This window comes from Oncorhynchus kisutch, linkage group LG7 (genome assembly GCF_002021735.2).
Source record: "Oncorhynchus kisutch isolate 150728-3 linkage group LG7, Okis_V2, whole genome shotgun sequence".
NCBI classification, from domain to species: Eukaryota; Metazoa; Chordata; class Actinopteri; order Salmoniformes; family Salmonidae; genus Oncorhynchus; species Oncorhynchus kisutch.
The window spans coordinates 32953955-32975893 of NC_034180.2; the positions used below are offsets into that span (position 1 = coordinate 32953955).

At 43.3% G+C, this 21939-nt stretch overlaps 1 protein-coding gene across 1 annotated transcript; it reads left to right on the forward strand.

Moving 5' to 3' along the window:
- Positions 1-1332: 1332 nt before the first annotated feature.
- nek9 (NIMA related kinase 9) lies at positions 1333-12448 on the forward strand. Its single transcript, XM_020488033.2, has 23 exons — positions 1333-1961; positions 2740-2917; positions 3132-3187; positions 3343-3413; positions 3577-3682; positions 4357-4488; positions 4651-4761; positions 4966-5030; positions 5167-5217; positions 5308-5500; positions 5612-5756; positions 5942-6142; positions 6304-6350; positions 6532-6693; positions 6812-6920; positions 7119-7280; positions 9003-9170; positions 9264-9323; positions 9475-9659; positions 9760-9921; positions 10008-10112; positions 10294-10347; positions 10495-12448. The coding sequence occupies exons 1-23, from the start codon at positions 1779-1781 to the stop codon at positions 10666-10668; spliced, it is 2880 nt and encodes a 959-aa protein (XP_020343622.1). The 5' UTR covers positions 1333-1778; the 3' UTR covers positions 10669-12448.
- The last annotated feature ends 9491 nt before the right edge of the window (positions 12449-21939 follow it).

Sequence of the window (21939 nt, forward strand, 5' to 3'; positions counted from 1 at the left end):
AACAGCCCTTATGAGCCCCCACTTCACAGTAGAATCCTCAAACAAGTTTCTAAAAATTGTTGACATCCAGTGGAAGCCTTAGGAAGTGCAACATAACCAATATCCCACTGTGTATTTAATAGGGGCTGGGTTGAAAATCGACCAACCTCAGATTTCCCACTTCCTGTTTGGATTTCTTCTCAGGTTTTTGCCTGCCATATGAGTTCTGTTATACTCACAGACATCATTCAAACAGTTTTAGAAACTTCAGAGTGTTTTCTATCCAATACTAATAATGATAATATGCATATATTAGCAACTGGGACTGAGGAGCAGGCCGTTTACTCTGGGCGCCTTTCATCCAAGCTACTCAATACTGTCCCTGCAGCCATAAGAAGTTTTAACAAATGCGCTCCTGTAGGCCACCCGCGCACATTCGTCCACTCACAAAGTAATATCAGCACCCAAACCCCAATAGTGCACTGATGAATGGAAAGACATATCGGTTACAGAAGACCTAAGTATATTGTAATAACATTCTATGATTGTCATTAGGCCTACACTAGCCTGAATTGATGCATCCTCTGTTGTCCAGGCACTCATCTCCGCCTTGTCCGGGAGCGTCTCAGCCAAATATCTCTGCCGTGTCAAAATATAAGTGTTCTCCTCAAACCACAACACAATTTGGTGCGTATACCACCACCTGGTTTCGAGTCAATTCGCACATTTTTAATGGGCCTGAAATGCCGTAATGTTAAATTATGGTGTAGCCTATAGATTTTTGGGCATGTTGTGATAGGCTCACGTTTAACCGGTACCGCGTACCTCCACTATTTATTTTGCTGGGACGCCATACAGGACCGTCCCGCCTTACTTTCACCCATTACCATATTATGAACGCAGCATAACTAACTTGAGTGTTTCCGGGTACTAGCCTATGTAAAAGAGAACACATTATATTGTCAAGATAGTCAACTAACCGCTCTGACAATGGAAATACATGTTCGCAAATGCGTACGGCAGGCGGAAGGGGCGAGCTCAAGCGTGAACATTCTAGCCAATGAGAGGGGACATACGCGTGTGAACAACGGAGAAAACACCGATATAAAATATATTTTTATCAAAGTTACCGGATGGCACGTGCGTCCACTTATATCAGTACATTTGTAACAACCTAAACATTACGAAACTTATATTCGATCAAATAAGACTCACGTAGTAAATTAGCAATTACTTTTTTTGTTGAAGAAATTCGACACTCTCATAGACTTCCATTAAAAACATCCCGACTTGGTCTGATAATTGCTGTATTCCTGCGCTGACAGATTTTGGGTGGAGTTGAGCCTCTCGCTTCGCCTTTCCATCTTTGCCTATGCATGGACATGGAAAAGATGGACTCCTTATTGCGCTGTGGCACAGTCTAGTGTGCGGTACTGTCAGCTTCCTAAATGTAAAGTTAGTAAAGTGGGTAAACTGTAGACAGTAGACAACTTAGTAACGATTATCAGATCAGGAGAGATGGTTATTGTAATACTGCGCATTAACGTTAACGTCCAAAGGTTTCGAAGGAGACTAGGCCAAAAGATTTCCTGGTAACTTGGTAACTGTAGCTAGCAAATCAACAACACTTGTGCAACTCTGTTGCACGCTATTGCTGCTGCTTAATATTCTGTGCAGCAGCCTAGCCTACTCCTAGCTTGAACTCTACTCCCTCAAATTGGATTTTAAGGAAATATATTTTACGAGTTTGTTTACGAAATTAATTTGTAAATAGTTGGCGAGCTTTACTTATACTCAAAATGTCACTTGAAGACTACGAAAGGCATTACGCCTCGCTATATTCAGATTCTGGGAGTGAATCTGTCGCCAGTGGGCGATCGACGTCTGTATACAGCGGCGAGGAAGAAAAGTTACATTACATTCCAATCCGTATCCTTGGAAGAGGGGCATTTGGCGAAGCAACCTTATACAGACGAACAGAGGTAAGCAGGTCAAGATCTATTTCTATAATTATTGGAGAGATCCCAGGAATATGCTAGTGTGTGTCACTGCCACTGTTGTTCACACACACACACACACACACACACACACACACACACACACACACACACACACACACACACACACACACACACACACACACACACACACAGTTTTGTTAAGACCTATTAGGCCTGTTTATTAGTGATCTACAATAGCTTCCCCAGCATGCTGTGTGAATCTCTCACCAAACATGGCCAGTAGCCTCTGAGACAGTCTACTTTAGTTTTCATACCCCAGTGGGAAATGCTTGCATGAGAGCAAGATTTATTACATTCTCAAGCCATTTGACAAAAGTTATCCCCGTAACTTTGCACAACTAGAGCAATGTTTAAGGACAAAGCATGGTTTTTATTTATATGAAAACAGCAGGAAATCGACAACCTTTTGTAAAGGTTAAACCCTTTAGTTTACTTGCCGAAATAACAGTTTGTTTGAATAGAGCCTACATCATGTATAGTACATTATTAGGGATATACCCTGTTTTAGCATCTGTTATTATTATCTTATTATTATCATATTACATTTTCTATTAGCAGTAGCACACTAGAAAAATAAAAGGAATGCAGTTAATTTTGTTTAACTTTGAGGAGGCCATTGCAGTAAAGTTGTGCTGCCTGAGGTCTCTCAGAGTGTTGTTTGTTTTAGCCTTCACAGTGAAAGTCTTTCTGATCTCGAACTGACCTTTCGCTGTCTGTTCCCTGTCTTATCAATCTACAGGACAACTCTCTGGTGGTGTGGAAGGAGGTGGACTTGAACTGCCTCTCAGATAAAGAGCGTAAGGATGTCACAAACGAGATCAGCATCCTCTCCATCCTACAGCACAACAACATCATAGCCTACTTCAACCATTTCATGGACAAGGACACTCTTCTCATTGAGCTTGAATACTGCAATGGTGAGATATGGCAGAATCTTATCACTTGGAGTTGGTGTATTTGTATGAAATACTTTTGGGATATTAAAGATGTATTATTAAATGTCTTTATTCAACATAATATTTTGTGTGATAGGATAAAGATATTGATATGGGCTCAACTGAAATATGATTGCCCCAATTGTCTGGCATTTACAGTAACAATAGAAGAAAATAACTGTCTTTTGAATTTCAGGAGGAAATCTTTATGATAAAATCAACCAACAGAAGGGGAAACTCTTCACTGAGGAGGTATGAAAATTAAACCCAACATGTTGTAAGAGTGTATTGACACATAATGACACATAATGGCTCTGACTTTGCTCTAGTTAGGAACAATGGTGAACATTCAAATTAATCTTTTCCTCACCAGTTTTTAATATCTTAAACATCTTAAATACTCCCAGGTTGTCATATGGTACCTGTACCAAGTCGCCTCTGCAGTGGCTCACATTCATAAGGCTGGTATCCTGCACCGGTAAATACCAGGGTTGGGTCCGGGCTTTACTCCTTTATTGTGCTACAATATGCTTTGATTATGAGTATTGTATGTAAGCTGTGTTGGTTATTAATACAACAGTCCCCATTGTTTGATCTGGTCACTATTTTATTTTTTGACCTACTTTATTCTTCTCTTGAAGGGATATCAAGACGCTGAATATCTTCCTAACTAAAACCAACCTTATTAAGTTGGGTGATTACGGGCTGGCTAAGAAGCTTGACTCACAGTTTGCCATGGCTGAGACTGTAAGTTACATTGAAGTATTAACCTGGAAAGCTGCGCTGGTCTGTTTTACGTTGACCAAGCAGATCTCAGAACTCACAGCCATTATAGTTACTACAGAGCTTATTACAGAGCTATTACGGAGTGTATGCTGATCACATTCAGTTAACAGATTTGGTGGGCAGACTGAGCACTCAACCAAATCAAGTCCTGAGAGCAGTGTGGTTGTTCTGTCCCTTTGTGGGCATGGTCTACATGTCTCTCCCTGAGTGTACCTAAGACTGCTGTATCTGTAGTCAGCTTCATAAATTCATGTTCACTCTGCCACAGGGACATGACTTCTGTATGATGGAGGCAGTTGTCAGAAAAGGCAGCAGCGAGTGTGCAGCTAATTGTCTGTTGTGAGAGCATATGTCATAGAGTATATTATGAGGCTCCGCATGTCTGCTGCTTTGAATATAAATTGCTTTCATTGCAATGCCCTTTTAGAATCCTTGGGAATATGAAATATTTTGTCAGAACAATTGAATGTTTTACTGTGCATATTTGTCATACCCATAGTTTTGCAATTCTTTGATTAGGACTCACTCAAGCTATTTTTATTTACAAGTGTTTTGTGCATATTCACATTTAGTTTTGTGTAAGGTATAGATAACATCTAAGTTAATTTTTTGTGCATTTTCCTGTATAAATCTAGTGTGTAGGAACCCCATACTACATGTCTCCTGAACTGTGTCAAGGTGTGAAGTACAACTTCAAATCAGACATCTGGGCTATGGGCTGTGTCATTTTTGAAGTCTTAACTCTGACCAGAACATTTGATGCTACGGTATGTGCCCTGCTTATCTTTTACCCCCATTGTCTAATTGATACACATTTGCCTGCTATTATCATTTGTTCTAATGTTAAATACACGGCATTGGCTCATTATGCTCTGTTGATGTCACTTTAATGCATTTCCGGTTGACTGTTGCTGCTTGTGTCCATGTAGAATCCGCTGAACCTGTGTGTGAAGATAGTGCAGGGAAACTGGACCATGGAGGTCAACTCTGATGTGTATTCCTCGGCGCTGATCAAGCTGGTGTACGAATGCTTAGATCAGGTGAGGAACCCGTCAGCAATGTGTACGGTATACTGTCATTTCAGTCTTTCATGGCTGTCATCGTCAGTGCGATAGAATGTAGCATCACCCTAAGCATACATTGTATGTAGGGAATCAGTTGATGTACGATATTACCACACATTTTCTACATGGAGAAATATGTGTGATGGATGGTAATGTAATGTAAGATACATTGATTTGAAGGATCCAGAAAAGAGACCCACTGCTGAGGAGATTCTGGACCAGCCAATCATCTCCTGCCGCAAGCAGTGAGTCTGGTGAATGGGGGAGAGAATGTGGTGGGATGTCTGAAAGATTGAGAAGATTGTGTGATTGTTCAAATAGGTGTAGAGACGTCATCAAAACTGCTGTTTTCATTGTGTAAACAACCTCTTTTTGTTTCAGGGAGCTTGAGGACAGAGTTGCCTTGCTGAACTCAGCAATGAAAAAACCAAAGTATGTTGAACACATTCTCACCTAATCATGTAAATGTGGTATTTGTAAGATGATTTTGTTGAATTAAGATATTTTGTGACTTGTCTATAGGTTGAGCACTGTGACTGAGAGCCCTGTTGCTGTAGTGACAACACGCTCTAGGGAGGTGTATTTCTGGGGAGGGGGAAAGTTCACACCCCAGAAACTGGATGCCTTTAAAGGAGGCAGCGGTGCCCAGCATGTTTGTGCAGGGGAGACCCACTTTGCTGTGGTTACCGTGGAGAAAGAGCTGTACACTTGGGCTGTGAGTACCATGCTGTTCCTTTAAGTCCAAGGCAGAAAATACATTACAAGAACTTTAAAGTTGTTTTTGTTGATTAAACATGTGCTCTTTGATGTCCTGCTTCCATTTTAGAGTGTCCAAGGCGGGGCCAAGATGGTGGGCCAGCTGGGCCATGGAGACCAGGCCTCGTACCGGCAGCCACGCAAAGTGGAGAGGCTCCAGGGAAAGGCCATCCGTCAGGTCGCGTGTGGAGCAGATTTCACCGCCTGTGTCACTGGTGAGTTGTGTGTCTGTGTGGAGCACTACTTCTGTGCCAGTAGAATAGGATGTTTACAATGGGAGGGCTCTGTTGTTGTTTTTTAACAACAGAGATAAACAATTCAGACAGCAATTTGCAACCCTGTGTCATACAATACAATTTGGTCTTGTTTGACGACATGCTGTTGATGTGTTTGGTTTCAGATGAGGACCAGATGTACATGTTTGGTTCTGACTACTATGGCTGTATCGGAGTGGAGAACGAGCAGGGCATGGAGGTGCTAGAGCCCGTGCTGTTGGATTTCTTTGAGGAGCGACCTGTCAGGCAGGTGTCCTGTGGGGACAACCATGTGGTTGTGCTGACCCACAGTGGAGATCTCTACTCCTGGGGCTGTGGAGAGCATGGTATGTACCAGAGCATTGATACTGACCAACAAGGTAGTACTTCATGTCTACCACAATGCCTCTCTCAAGCTCCATATCCTTTCCGTTGTCCCCCCTTATCTTGGCCAGTAGATGGCGCTAAGATGATGCGGAACATAATTCATTTAAGTTATTTTCCTCAGGGCGTCTTGGCCTGGACTGTGAGGATGACTTTAACTCACCCATGCAAGTAAGATCCTGCCCTTTCTTTTTCAGCAGAGAGCTTGAACACATATCATGTAAATATGCTTATGGAGAAAGGGGCAATGACGTCTCAATTTTATTGTCGAGACAAATGAATGGAAAAGTGTTTGAGTCCACTGTTTAAATCAGTAGGAAGCATAATGTTGTGTATCGTCTGGCGTTCACAGGTGGAGATCCCCAAAGGAGCCATTATCTCATCCGTGTCCTGTGGCCTTGACGGAACCTTTTTCCTGACAGAGTCTGGCAAAGTCCTGGCCTGTGGGAACAACGATCTGAACAAGCTGGGTCTGAACCTGGGAGTCTCTGGCCTCAAAAACCTTCCTGGAGAGGTACAGCACCACATTCCTCATACCAAGATCCACTCACAGGCTCTTCTCATTCCTTTAAAATAAGGAATAACACCAGTAATGGTGGAGAATTTAAGTTTTCCTCCTTTTCCAATGTCAGGCCTACCAGGGGATTCCATACACCACCACACTCACTCTGGTCAAGCAGCTGGCCAGGTATAAGATCCAAATCATTTCAGCTGGGAAGACTCACACTGCTGCCATTGACGGTACAGCGACCAGACTCTCTCCTGTCTCTTTCCTTGAGCACCCAATGATTATATATATTTTTTAAACATTTTAGTCATTTAGCAGACGCTCTTATCCAGAGTGACTTACAGTTAGTGCATTCATCTTAAGATAGCTAGGTGGGAAGTATATTGATTTTTATGTCAAAACATGGTTCTGATTGAACTCTGACATTGCAGAACGTGGGCGGCTGATGACCTTTGGGTGCAACAAGTATGGTCAGCTGGGTGTAAAGGACTTCAAGAAGCACCAGGGTGTCCAGCTGCTGTTGGGGTCTTTCGGGGGGAAGGTGGTCAGCAAAGTGTCTTGTGGAGATGGATTCACCATCGCAGCCACGAAGGGTCAGAAACACAACTAAACTTGAACATTCTCTGTTGCAGCATGTTGTTGTCATATACTGTTCAGTGTTTACAGTGCATTGACTTTTTCCACATTTTGTTACTTTACAGCCTTATTCAAAAATGGATCAAACAGCTTTTCCTCATCAATCTACACACAATACCCCATAATGACAAAGATATTTTAGCAAATGTATAAAAATATCACATTTATGTAAGTATTCAGACCCTTTACTCTGTACATTGTTGAAGTACCTTTGGTACAGAGCATAAACCCTACAAGTTTGGCACACCTGTATTTGGGGAGTTTCTCCCATTCTTCTCTGCATTCTTCTCTTCTCAAAACCTGTCAGGATGGCTGGGGAGCATCGCTGCACAACTATTTTCAGGTCTCCAGAGATTTTGGATCAGGTTCAAGTCCGGGCTCTGGCTGGGCCACTCAAGGACATTCAGAGACATGTCCCGAAGCCACTCCTGCGTTGTCTTGGATGTCTGCTTAGGGTCGTTGTCCTGTTTGAAGGTGAACCTCCGTCCCAGTCTGAGGTTCTAAGCACTCTGGAGCAACTTTTCATCAAGGATCTCTCTGTACTTTGCTCCGTTCATCTTTCCCTCGATCCTGACTAGTCTCCCAGTTCCTGCAGCTGAAAAACATCCAAACAGCATGATGCTGCCACCACCATGCTTCACTGTAGGGATGGTGCCAGAGTTCCATTTAGGTTTCATCACCAGAGAATCTTGTTTGTCATAGTCTGAGAGTTCTTTAGGTGCCTTTTGGTAAACTCCAAGCGGGCTGTCATGTGCCTTTTACTGAGGAGTAGCTTCCGTCTGGCCTCTCTACCATAAAGGCCTCATTGGTAGTGCTGCAAAGATGGTTGTCCTTCTGGAAGGTTCTCCCATCTCCACAGAGGAACTCTAGAGCTCTGTCAGAGTGACCATCGGATTCTTGGGTCACCTCCCTGACCAAGGCTCTTCTCCCCCGATTGCTCAGTTTTGCCGGGCTGCCAGCTCTAGGAAGAGTCTTGGTTGTTCCAAACTTTTTAAGAATTATGGAGGCCACTGTGTTCTTGGGACCTTCAATGCTGCAGACATTTGTACACTTCTCAAGATCTGTGCCTCGACACAATCTTGTCTCGGAGCTCTATGGACAATTCCTTCGACCTCATGTCTTGGTTTTCGCTCTGACATGCACTGTCAACTGTATAGACAGGTGTGTACATTTTCAACTCATTAAATTTACCACAGGTGGACTCCAATCAAGTTGTAGAAACATCAAGGATGATCAATTGGAACAGGATGCACCTGAGCTCAATTTTCGAGCCACATAGCAAAGGGTCTAAATACTTATGTAAATAAGGTATCTGTTTTTTATTTTTAATACATTTGAAAAAATGTTTAAAAACCTGTTTTTGCTTTGTCATTTTGGGGTATTGTGTGTAGATTAATTTGGGAAAAAAACATGTTTATCCATTTTAGAATAAGGCTGTAACGTAACAAAATGTGGAAAAAGTCAAGTGGTCTGAATACTTTCCGAATGCACTCTATCCAGCTTTTTTTCTTGCTTTATTCTGTTAGCTGGGAGTCCTCTGACCTACATGAGTAGGACTCAAAATTATGGAGAATACTGGTAGCACCTCAGGAACAGGATTCCTGTTTCCTGGTGCTGGAAGGATGGATATTGGCAAATTATCTGTGGACCAATAGATTATTTCTCTCTGATCCTTTCAGACAATCAGATCTTTGCCTGGGGAAACGCAGGAAATGGACGCCTGGGAATGCCTGCTGACAAGGGCTTTGGCTCGGAGGTTTGCCCTGCTTTACCACGACCCATTTTCGGCTCCCTCCACCATGTGCCAGACCTCTCCTGTCGCGGCTGGCACACCATTCTCATCATGGGTTAGCCACTAGCCACTTACTTCTGTTCTAACACTAGCTAATCATTTGTTGAAAAATACAGTTGAGATTGATGGATTCTGTTCTCTGTTTCAGAAAAGGTTCTCAATTCTAAAACTATACGCTCAAACAGCAGTGGACTTTCAATTGGCTGTGGTAAGTAAGATGGCCATGGTCTCTCTGGTTACATTATCCCTCCCTCCCTGGTTACATTACATTCACAATGTGAACATATACAAACTTTTATACCAGTATGGTAATGTACTGACCATGTGGTGTGTCCTGGTGTTTGTCGGTGCACACTAAGGGCTAGGCCAAGCCTCTACCACAACTGTGGATCTGGAGAGTGAGCCAGGCTCAGAGACAGGGCTGCGTGAAGGGGGCCTGGGGGGCACTAAGGAGGCCGACACAGACGAGCGACGCATCGAGACCTCCATGATGTCTATAACGAACCAGACCGGCGACAGCTCCTGCCCCTTCTGGCTGCGCAAGGTTTGTAATCAAAACCACAAAGCATAATGAAAGCCAAAACAGAGAGGGTTATGGCCACTGAATGTTGTTTATGTCCCTCCCTGTCCATCTTCCCTAACAGGAGCTCCAGGATGCAGAGTTCATCCCGATGCCAGAGGATTTCAGAGGCTCCATGCCTGGCCCAGTGGCTCCTTCTTTCCCTGAGAGCGTTACACTGCCTTACGAGGAGCTGCAGGAGCTGAAGGCTGCAGCCGCTGCTGCCGCCACTGAGAAAGAGCTCCCGGTAATGCCCACCGCATGTCTGGATCCTCGATACTTGACTACATCCCCATGCCAATGCCTCAACCTAACCAAGTGTTGTTTCTTTAGACTGCTCGTATGGGCTGTGACAGGGTCAATGGGTTTGAGGAGGCAGGAGCCTGTAAGAAAGGGGAGGCGCAAACTTGCTGCAGAGGAAGCAGTGAGGTAGCACAGGTATGTGCAAGATAAGCCCTTACACACATTGTAACAGCACAAGACTGCACCAGACAGTAGTCTGTGAACATACCGCAACAACTACAGAGACACACAGAACAAACACGAGCAGCTGCGATATGTTCCCAGACTACTGTCTGGTGCAGTCTTATGCTGTTACAGTTGCTATTTTCTTTTACAGTTGCGAGAGACAGTCAGTCGTCAAGAGGCAACCATCCAGTTGTTACAGAAGCAGGTAAGCGTTACTCACTACAGACTATCTAGCACCTGTGAGCAAAGTTGTGTAGTAACACCGAGTCGAGTCCCTATTCTGTAAAACCGCTCAACTCCATTGCTATGCAGACAGATAAATGTTATCAAGTGTTGTTCTCTATGATAACAGTTCAGTGATCAGCTCAAAGAGAACGAGAGACTCTGGACAGCAATCAACCGTCTGACCCTGCGAGAGGCAGGAACTGAAAATAACTGCAACCACCAATCCGGTCACAGGCCTGTGGAGGGACAGGGAGGAGCCTCCAATCATGACGGGGACAGATCTGATGGGGCAAATCCGTGAAAAAAAAAAACGGAATCTGTGCTATACTATGCAGTGAGTGGTGGTGGCTCTGTGCAGTTAAGTCCATCCAAACAGGTCCTGTAGATGGAGTGGCTTGGCCATATTGAGAAGAGGAATATGTTAGCAAGCCAGTTCCATTGGTGAACGGCAGGGAGAAGTAGGTTTAAGAAATTACTAAAGGGATGAATAGTCTGAGAGTCAATTGTGTTCTCCTTAACTAGGAACAGCTAGCTGATTAATGGATGCCCACTGACCTCATCCACTTGCAAGAGAGGTCTCGCTTCTTTTCACATTGCGTTACATCATATTTCTTCGATATAATCCAATCTGCATGATAATGTATAAATATACATGAGAGATACCCTGTATGAACACTTTCATGTTGTAAGTTATAATTAAGTGACAGTGACAGGAAAAGGCCTACAGCAACTGATCTGCTGTGATCTGGACACAGACAGACTGACATCTTGGCTTGATTCAACATTAAGCAACCAACTTCTTGCAGTGTTATGTAGGCTAATGTGAAATATGAGTAAATACTTTGGTAGTAATGATAATGTTGTCACTGACTGACTACTGTCAACTGAGGTCTAGGATTGCGTTTTGTCCCACATTTTAATTGATGATCACAAATGGGCACAGCTTACTGTAGAGAGAAGACCGTTTGGTGTTCTTCCATTGTTTTTGATATATATATCCTCCTGTTTTATCTTGCAGTTATTTCTTGTGGTTATTAAAACCAATGTGAATTTAAAGTACTGCGTTTTTTGCTCATTCCTCTGGAAAGCCCTGAGCCCTATTTTTGATAACCTACCAATGTTCTTCATATGTGATGCTGTTCTAAACAAAATACTAAATACTAACTAAAAGGCATATCGAATATAGCCTTAGAAAGATATACCAGATATAGTATATTTTATATTAAATTTACCAAAGATGTGTTTAGTTTTAACATTTAAGTATTTACAATGTTGTGTCTTTCATGAACAGCTTGCTATACTGTATCTGCAAAAATGCCATGTGAAATGTGAGGTTCACTTTTCAAACTACTGATTCATTATAGACAATCACTTGTCTTTTTATTGCCTTAAGATGATAACCTTGAATTTGTTTGAACTAGTATTTAAAGTGGAGGAAATTAACCATCAAATTGCAATCTTCCTTCTGTAATACTTAATGTCATGAGAACAGTTCTAGAATTTGAGAAAAGCTTGTCTTCGTAAACTTCATGGTAATACTGTGTTTTTTTCTATGACATTTTTCCTGTTTTTGAGTATTCATTTAATCATTATTTTTTACACTATTTGTGAAAAGTGTAATATTCAGATTTGGTGTATTTCTTTACTCTAGGTGGTGTGTGTATGTAAGGTTTTAAGTATCCTTTACCAATGGCTTATAAGCTTGCAACTCTTTTGGTTAGTTTGCAGTTTATTGATACAGTACAACACTGGTGGAATTTTCTTTGTCCATGCAAGATAAAAAGATGTCCCTATTCCCTAGTGCTTTTGCATACTCTTTAAACCAAAGATTGTGTTGTGATGAATTGTGCACAAAATATAAAACAAAATGTGCCTTTAGAATAGGATATGCATTTTATACAGTTTGTTTGATGCTGATATTATGCCTATACTGTGTTTATTTTTGCAATCCATTGTTTCAATGGCTTATCTGACCCTATGCAATTGAGTGGGTGTAAGATGTTACAGTTGTCTAACTTTCCACCATTCACAGAGGAACCTTTGTTTTATGCTTCATGTAAAAAATAAAAAACACAAACCATTTTGGTCTAATGAATTCAATGTTGAACCAAACACTGCAAACAAAGCTAAATACACTGCTCAAAAAAATAAAGGGAACACTAAAATAACGCATCCTAGATCTGAATGAATGAAATATTCTTATTAAATACTTTTTTCTTTACATAGTTGAATGTGCTGACAACAAAATCACACAAAAATTATCAATGGAAATCAAATGTATCAACCCATGGAGGTCTGGATTTGGAGTCACACTCAAAATTAAAGTGGAGAACCACACTACAGGCTGATCCAACTTTGATGTAATGTCCTTAAAACAAGTCAAAATGAGGCTCAGTAGTGTGTGTGGCCTCCACGTGCCTGTATGACCTCCCTACAACGCCTGGGCATGCTCCTGATGAGGTGGCGGATGGTCTGAGGGATCTCCTCCCAGACCTGGACTAAAGCATCCGCCAACTCCTGAACAGTCTGTGGTGCAACGTGGCGTTGGTGGATGGAGCGAGACATGATGTCCCAGATGTGCTCTATTGGATTCAGGTCTGAGGAACGGGCGGGCCAGTCCATAGCATCAATGCTGACACACTCCAGCCACATGAGGTATAGCATTATCTTGCATTAGGAGGAACCCAGGGCCAACCGCACCAGCATATGGTCTCACAAGGGGTCTGAGGATCTCATCTCGGTACCTAATGGCAGTCAGGCTACCTCTGGCGAGCACATGGAGGGCTCTGCAGCCCCCCGAAACATGCCACCCCACACCATGACTGATCCACCGCCAAACCGGTCATGCTGGAGGATGTTGCAGGCAGCAGAACGTTCTCCACGGCATCTGTCACGTGCTCAGTGTGAACCTGCTTTCATCTGTGAAGAGCACAGGGTGCCAGTGGCGAATTGGCCAATCTTGGTGTTCTCTGGCAAATGCCAAACGTCCTGCACGGTGTTGGGCTGTAAGACCGTTTGAGCAGACACATGCACATTTGTGGCCTGCTGGAGGTCATTTTGCAGGGCGTCGGGCCCTCATACCACCCTCATGGAGTCTGTTTCTGACCGTTTGAGCAGACACATGCACATTTGTGGCCTGCTGGAGGTCATTTTGCAGGGCTCTGGCAGTGCTCCGCCTGCTCCCCCTTGCACAAAGGCAGAGGTAGCGGTCCTGCTGCTGGGTTGTTGCCCTCCTACGGACTCCTCCACGTCTCCTGATGTACTGGCCTGTCTCCTGGTAGCGCCTCCATGCTCTGGACACTACGCTGACAGACACAGCAAACCTTCTTGCCACATCTCACATTGATGTGCCATCCTGGATGCACTACCTGAGCCAGTTGTGTGGGTTGTAGACTCCGTCTCATGCTACCACTAGAGTGAAAGCACCGCCAGCATTCAAAAGTGACCAAAACATCAGCCAGCATAGGAACTGAGAAGTGGTCTGTGGTCACTACCTGCAGAACCACTCCTTTATTGGGGGTGTCTTGCTAATTGCCTATAATTTCCACCTGTTGTCTATTCCATTTGCACAACAGCATGTGAAATTTATTGTCAATCAGTGTTGCTTCCTAAGTGGACAGTTTGATTTCACAGAAGTGTGATTGACTTGGAGTTACATTGTGTTGTTTAAGTGTTCCCTTTATTTTTTTGAGCAGTGTATCTATTTTTTTATTAATTTAATTTGATCCCTTTTGCATACTGTCATTCATTTTGTTAGGCAGTATCAGACACTGTATTTCTAGTATTTACAATTAGGCGTGACATTTAAATAGTTACGAGTTTACCCTAGTTCCCCCCACTTTCAAAGGCAGTGTGAAAAATAATGTATGTAAACTAAAAACATGGGGCGCAACTTTCGCTGGGGATGGGGGGGAAATGTCGTCGTCCCCACATTCTGAAGTTGCATTTTTGTCCCTCCCAGTGTTAGCATTGGAATGTGATACAGGGCCATGCGGACGCCTCTGAGCGGTCGGATAGGCTGTTTGGAGTGTTTGTCCGACTGGATAAACAAAATATACACACATATATATACAGTGGGGCAAAAAAGTATTTAGTCAGCCACCAATTGTGCAAGTTCTCCCACTTAAAAAGATGAGAGAGGCCTCTAATTTTCATCATAGGTACACTTCAACTATGACAGACAAAATGAGGGGAAAAAATCACATTGTAGGATTTTTTTATGAATTTATTTGCAAATTATGGTGGAAAATAAGTATTTGGTCACCTACAAACAAGCAAGATTTCTGGCTCTCAAAGACCTGTACCTTCTTCTTTAAGAGGCTCCTCTGTCCTCCTCATTACCTGTATTAATGGCACCTGTTTGAACTTGTTATCAGTATAAAAGAGATCTGTCCACAACCTCAAACAGTCACACTACAAACTCCACTATGTCCAAGACCAAAGAGCTGTCAAAGGACACCAGAAACAAAATTGTAGACCTGCACCAGGCTGGGAAGACTGAATCTGCAATAGGTAAGCCGCTTGATTTGAAGAAATCAACTGTGGGAGCAATTATTAGGAAATCTCCCTTGATCTGGGGCTCCACGCAAGATCTCACCCGTGGGGTCAAAATGATCACAAGAACGGTAAGCAAAAATCCCAGAACCACACGGGGGGACCTAGTGAATGACCTGCAGAGAGCTGGGACCAAAGTAACAAAGCCTACCATCAGCAAGGGCATTGAAGATGAAACGTGGCTGGGTCTTTCAGCATGACAATGATCCCAAACACACCGCCCGGGCAACGAAGGAGTGGCTTCGTAAGAAGCATTTCAAGGTCCTGGAGTGGCCTAGCCAGTCTCCAGATCTCAACCCCATAGAAAATCTTTGGAGGGAGTTGAAAGTCCGTGTTGCCCAGCAACTGCCCCAAAACATCACTGCTCTAAAGGAGATCTGCATGGAGGAATGGGCCAAAATACCAGCAACAGTGTGTGAAAACCTTGTGAAGACTTACAGAAAACATTTGACCTCTGTCTCGGACCTTATGTCCCCCCCACTTCTAAAACGAAAAGTTGTGCCCCTGCTAAAAACTACTCCAAAAGCCAAAATTCTTGATGTTCTTTCGAACAAACATGTTATTTAGCTCTACAAAAATGTATTTAGTTTTGCATGCTTTTTATAAACATCAAAAATATGAAGCATTGCAAATGATTTCGCTTTTGTCAGCTGTGGTGGCGGGAGGTGGAGGGTGGCTCTTGATGTTCTTCTGACACTTGGGGATATGTTGTTCTGCTGGACCTGGGGCAAACTGGCGAGCACAGTGAGGGCAGGTCAAGTGTTCATCATTGTCTTGGATAGGTGGTTGGCCCTGCACAGCACCTGTTGCTGCAACATGGACATGGCACAGATTGCGAATGAATACCTTATTTCTGCCTCCAGTTGTTCTTCTTTAGCTGTAAATTAAGGCCAAAACCATATTTTCCAGAGGTGCATGATTGAGAAATTAGAAAAATATAATTATTTCTTCAGTAAGATAAATACGGTTAGGGAAAACTCCAGAAAGCTAGCTGAATCTAGCTTTCTGGTCGGCCGGACCTACCTACCAAGCAGAGAGCTAGGTCTGGCTGGCCGGTTAGACAGCTAGGTGCGTCTGGTTGGCCAGGCTGAGGAGTGAGTTTCACAGATCTCCATCTGCTACACTAATATAAGTCTTCAAGATCCAGCAAGGTTACTCATCAAAAGAGTGTGATTATGTGGTCCATGTCTATGTGATGAGAACCTTGCCTGAGACCTGAATACATGTTTTAGATTGTGTTACACATGGCCACGCGTGTGTGTCCATCCATGTGTGTGTGCGTTGACACGCCGGTTAAAATACCAAGTTCAAATGTGAACCAACTGTATAAATTTGGGGGCATGTCAAGCACACATGAAACATTCATGGGCATTTAGCTAGCTTGCTGTTGACTAGTTCGACCTGAGAGATAAACATTTGGTTGTTATTTTACTTTACACGCATATTATCCTTTTTTTTGCTGGATATTTTGTGTTACCCAGAGTCATACACAATTGTGTGTTTCTCTACAATGATTAATCCACAGATAAAATTGGAATCCTAGTAAGTTTTTAGTTCATCTTTGATAAATCTCTATTTGTTGGTCTTTCAAGCACCCATGTTGGTTTGTATGCTTGTGAAAACCAATGAGTAGATGGGAGAGCCGGGACATACAGCGCGTCAAATGTCTCAAATAGAACAAAGTTTTTAGCATCCGTCAACATTGACAAGCACGAGCAGTGTGGATTAAATTATATATGAATAAATTGTACACAAATTTATTTTGCAATGCTTGCGCTTGCAACGTGGCTAGTTTGGTTTCCCTGTTAGATGTTTGTTTCAAGTCTCCGGCAAGTGTTCAAGTCTCCAGCAAGGGTATTCGTTATGAGGGTAACGTGACTGACAGGCTTAAGACTTGTAGCCTGCTTAGCTAAAGCCTAGGTATTGGTCCTGTGACTTGGATGTGTCTCTTCAAGGAGGTCAAATAAGCTAGTGGAAAGGACTCCAATTTTTTGGAGATACCTCTACCCAAGGTAGAACAAAACACAACCATGTTTTTTCACACTTCTAATATCTCCCATTTATGAAATGGATGCTAGTGTAAAAATGGTTAACTGCAAAAGTGGTAGAATGTATGAGAGACACCCCCTAAACGAAAAAAATATCAGAATAAGGCCTTGCTAAAGGGGGATGGGCCACAAACTCATGTCACTAGAGCCAGACACATTTGTTCTCTTGGGTCCGATACCGATTTTTTGGGAGGACAAAACTTCTGCGGATATACTGTTTTACAGCAGGGAAATTAAAAAGTGTAAATATGGGTTCTGTTGAATTATCTTCCTATATCGATATAGCTGTAAAAGGCCAATATCAAGCGATAATACATACAGTTGAAGTCGGATGTTTACATACACCTTAGCCAAATATATTTAAGCTCAGTTTCACAATTCCTGACATTTAATCCTTGTTAAATTCCCTGTTTTAGGTCTTCTTTTTTTTTTTACCTTCGGTAACGCTCAATGAGTGTATAGGTGTGGAGTCAGGCGCAGAGAGCAAAAGGATGCGGGAAAAACACGCTTTAATGTCCAGAAATAAATCACAGGAACAAATAATGTGAGAAAAAAAAAAATCACAAAAACAAACGAACACAGAACAAAGGATCGGTGGCAGCTAGTAGACCGGCGACGACGACCGCCACCCGAACAAGGGGAGTCACCTTCGGTAATATTCGTGACAGTACACCCCCCCCCCCCCGACGCGCAGCTCCCGCAGCGCGCCGAAGCCGGCCTCGGGGTCGACCCTGGGGACGAGGCGCCGGGCGATCCGGATGGAACTCTCTCAACATAGATGGATCCAGAATATCCCCCACCAGGACCCAGCACCTCTCCTCCGGACCGTACCCCTCCCAGTCAACGAGGTACTGCTAGCCCCTCACCCGGCGTCTCGAGTCCAGAATAGCTCGTATCGTGTACGCCGGGGACCCCTCGATGTCCAGATGGGGCGGAGGGACCTCCGGATCTCACCTTCCTGCATGGGACCAGCTACCACCGGCCTGAGAAGAGACACATGAAACGAGGGGTTAATGCGATAATACGAAGGAAGTAATAATCGATAACAAACCTTGTTTATTCTCCTCAGGACTTTAAATGGCCCTACACACTGCGGACCCAGCTTCCGGCAGGGCAAGCGGAGGGGCAGGTTTCGGGTCAAGAGCCAGACTTTGTCCCCTGGTGCAAACACGGGGGCCTCACTGCGGTGACGGTCAGCACTCTTCTTCTGCCGTCCACTCGCTTGGCGTAATGACTCCTGGACGGCCCTCCAGGTCTCCTTTGAGCGCTGCACCCACTCCTCCACCGCAGGAGCCTCAGTCTGGCTCTGATGCCATGGTGCCAGGACCGGCTGGTACCCCAACACACACTCAAAATGGTGGCATGTTGGTAGAGGAGTGGCTTAGTGAGTTCTGGGCCATTTCTGCCCAGGGGATGTATCTCGCCCACTCCCCTGGCCGGTCCTGGCAATACGACCGCAGAAACCTACCCACCTCCTGGTTCACTCTCTCCACCTGCCCATTACTCTCCGGGTGATACCCTGAGGTCAGGCTGACCGAGACCCCTAGACATTCCATAAATGCCCTCCACACACGGGAGGTAAACTGGGGACCCCGATCAGAAACTATATCCTCGGGCACCCCGTAGTGCCAGAAGACATGGGCGAAAAGGGCTTCCGCAGTCTGCAGGGCCGTAGGGAGACCGGGCAATGGGATAAGACGACAGGACTTAGAGAACCGATCCACAACGACCAGGATCATTGTGTTCCCCTGAGAGGGGGGGGGGGGGGGGGTCAGTAAGAAAATCCACCGATAGATGGGTCCACGGCCGTTGTGGAACGGGGAGGGGGTTGTAGGGAGACCACTCCTCTCCCAACGATCTATCCTCTCCATCATTTGATCCATCGCTGATCCGATGCGATGGAGGATGGACGTGTGATGAAGGACTCTCTCCTCCATCGTGGGAAGAGGGGTGGCCGCTGCTCCTGCTGACTCCATATCTTGGTGCGGGCTTCTGTAACGCTCAATGAGTGTATAGGTGTGGAGTCAGGCGCAGAGAGCAAAAGGATGCGGGAAAAACACGCTTTAATGTCCAGAAATAAATCACAGTAACAAATAATGTGAAAAAATAAAGAACAGCGAGAAACCCGAAAAGCAAACACAAACCACTCGAACACATACATACGAACAAGCCCGCACAAACAGAAGCGGGCTGAACGAACTTATATAACCCCACCCTAATAACCAAACAAGAAACAGGTGAAACCAATTAGACAAAAACAAACGAACACAGAACAAAGGATCGGTGGCAGCTAGTAGACCGGCGACGACGACCGCCGAGCGCCACCCGAACAAGAAGGGGAGTCACCTTCGGTAATATTCGTGACACCTTTATTTAAACAGGAAGGGCTCATTGTTAGCTAGTCCAGCGAATGAAGAAAGTACCCACCACATGTCTGAACAATAAAAATGCCCAAATAAAAAGGTAATAAATCCAAAATGGCTTTGTAAATAAAAGTATACCAGTGACTGAGCCTACGAGTGACTAGAGAAGGCCAGCCAACCCTGGTATACAAAGTCCAGTGGTGCGTAATGGTTTTGCAGTTTAAAATAAATCTCAAAAGTGCCATGGTAAAGAGTGTCAATTGATCTCAAAAAACTGAGCGGAAGCATTCATATATAAAATATCCCCATAGTCTAGTAAAGGCATAAATGTAGCTGATACTAGCCTCCGTCTGGCTTCAAAAGAAAAACAGGCCTTATTCCTAAAATAAAATCCCAATTTCAGCTTCAATTTTTTTTGTAAATGGTTGAATATGCAATTTAAAAGAGAGGCCGTCATCAATTAAAATTCTAAGATATTTATGAGGTTACAACCTCAATCTGATCCTAAAAGTTAGGATCACCACTATTTTAAGAATGTGAAATGTCAGAATAATAGTAGAGAAAATTCTTTATTTCAGATTTTATTTTTCATCACATTCCCAGTGGGTAAGAAGTTTACATACACTCAATTAGTATTTGGTAGCATTGCCTTTAAATTGTTTAACTTGGGTCAAATGTTTCAGGGAGTCTTCCACAAGCTTCCCACAATAAATTGGGTGAATTTTGTCTCATTCCTCCTGACAGAGCTGGTGTAACAGAGTCAGGTTTGTAGGCCTTCTTGCTCGCACATGCTTTTTCAGTTCTGCCCACAAATGTTCTATGGGATTGAGGTCAGGGCTTTGTGATGGCCACTCCAATACCTTGACTTTTTGTACTTAAGCCATTTTGACACAACTTTGGAAGGATGCTTGGGGTCATTGTCCATTTGGAAGACCCATTTGCGACCAAGCTTTAACTTCCTGACTGATATCTTGAGATGTTGCTTTAATATATACACATCATTTTCCATCCTCATGATGCCATCTATTTTATGAAGTGCATCAGTCCCTCCTGCAGCAAAGCACCCCCACAACATGATGCTGCCACCCCCGGGCTTCACGTTTGGGATGGTGTTCTTCGGGCTTGCAAGCCTCCCCCTTTTCCCTCCAAACACAACGATGGTCATTATGGCCAAACACTTATATTTTTGTTTCATCAGACCAGAGAACATTTCTCCAAAAAGTACGACCTTAGTCCCCATGTGCAGTTGCAAACTGTAGTCTGGCTTTTTTATGGCAGTTTTGGAGCAGTGGCTTCTTCCTTGCTGAGTGGCCTTTCAGGTTATGTCGATATAGGACTTGTTTTACTGTGGATATAGAGACTTTTGTACCTGTTTCCTCCAGCATCTTCACGAAGTCCTTTGCTGTTGTTCTGGGATTTATTTGCACTTTTCACACCAAAGTACGTTCATCTCTAGGAGACAGAACGTGTCTCCTCCTGAGCGGTACGACGGCTGCGTGGTCCCATGGTGTTTATACTTGTGTACTATTGTTTGTACAGATAAACATGGTACCTTCAGGCATTTGGAAATTACTCCCAAGGATGAACCAGACTTGTGGAGGTCTACCATTTTTTTCTGAGGTCTTGGCTGATTTCTTTTGATTTTCCCATGATGTCAAGCAAAGAGGCACTGAGTTTGAAGGTATGCCTTGAAATACATCCATAGCTACACCTCCAATTGACTCAAATTATGTCAATTATCCTATCAGAAGCTTCTAAAGCCATGACATCATTTTCTGGAATTTTCCAAGCTGTTTAAAGGCACAGTCAACTTAGTGTATGTCAACTTCTGACCCACTGGAATTGTGAAACAGTGAATTATAAGTGAAATAATCTGTCTGTAAACAATTGTTGGAAAAATGACTTGTGTCATGCACAAGGTATATGTCCTAACCGACTTGCCAAAACTATAGTTTGTTAACAAGAAATTTGTGGAGTGGTTGAAAAACAAGTTTTAATGACTCCAACCTAAGTGTATGTAAACTTCAACTGTATAAAACTTTGATCAACTTGTAATAATAGTTTGTAAACTTGATAGAAATACAATGAATGCAATTTTTACCATATTGAAACTGAATATATAAATATTGAATTTGAATATCAAATCAAATTTAAATTGAATTTGAAAACTGAATGCTATATTCATTCAATTCAGTTTCAATTAATGAAATACAAGATAATTTTATGTATTCAATTATTCAATTTGTGCATTACAAATTACAAACTATTTATTTCAAATTCAATATCCTAATACAAATTTAAAAGTATGGAATTTGAATACAATTTCTGTTGGCATGGAAATAGCTCCATTAATTTGGAGTGAGGTTCTATTTTGGCTCATTATTGGTGGTGTCACAGCTTCTCCTCTGTTGACAATGGATTATGGAATGTTCCTTCCTACAGGTTCTGCCAGCTGTTCTTCAGGGGGCCTGGAGATGCAGTTCTCGCAGACAGGAGATCCCCAGGTGCTGATGGAGAACGTGCCAATGTGTTTCACAGAGAAGGAGAGCAAGGAACTTTGCAATGGGAGGCAGTCCATCATCAAGCCCAAAGTGGAGATGAGAAGTA

What these genes read in the sequence shown, in the direction of transcription:
- nek9 (XM_020488033.2), top strand. Translation starts at nt 1,779, where the DNA reads ATGTCACTTGAAGACTACGAAAGGCATTACGCCTCGCTATATTCAGAT. An exon ending in TTTCACCGCCTGTGTCACTG is followed by an intron (nt 5,757 to 5,941) that starts GTGAGTTGTGTG and finishes GTTTGGTTTCAG; the next exon opens with ATGAGGACCAGATGTACATG. An exon ending in TCCAGTTGTTACAGAAGCAG is followed by an intron (nt 10,348 to 10,494) that starts GTAAGCGTTACT and finishes CTATGATAACAG; the next exon opens with TTCAGTGATCAGCTCAAAGA.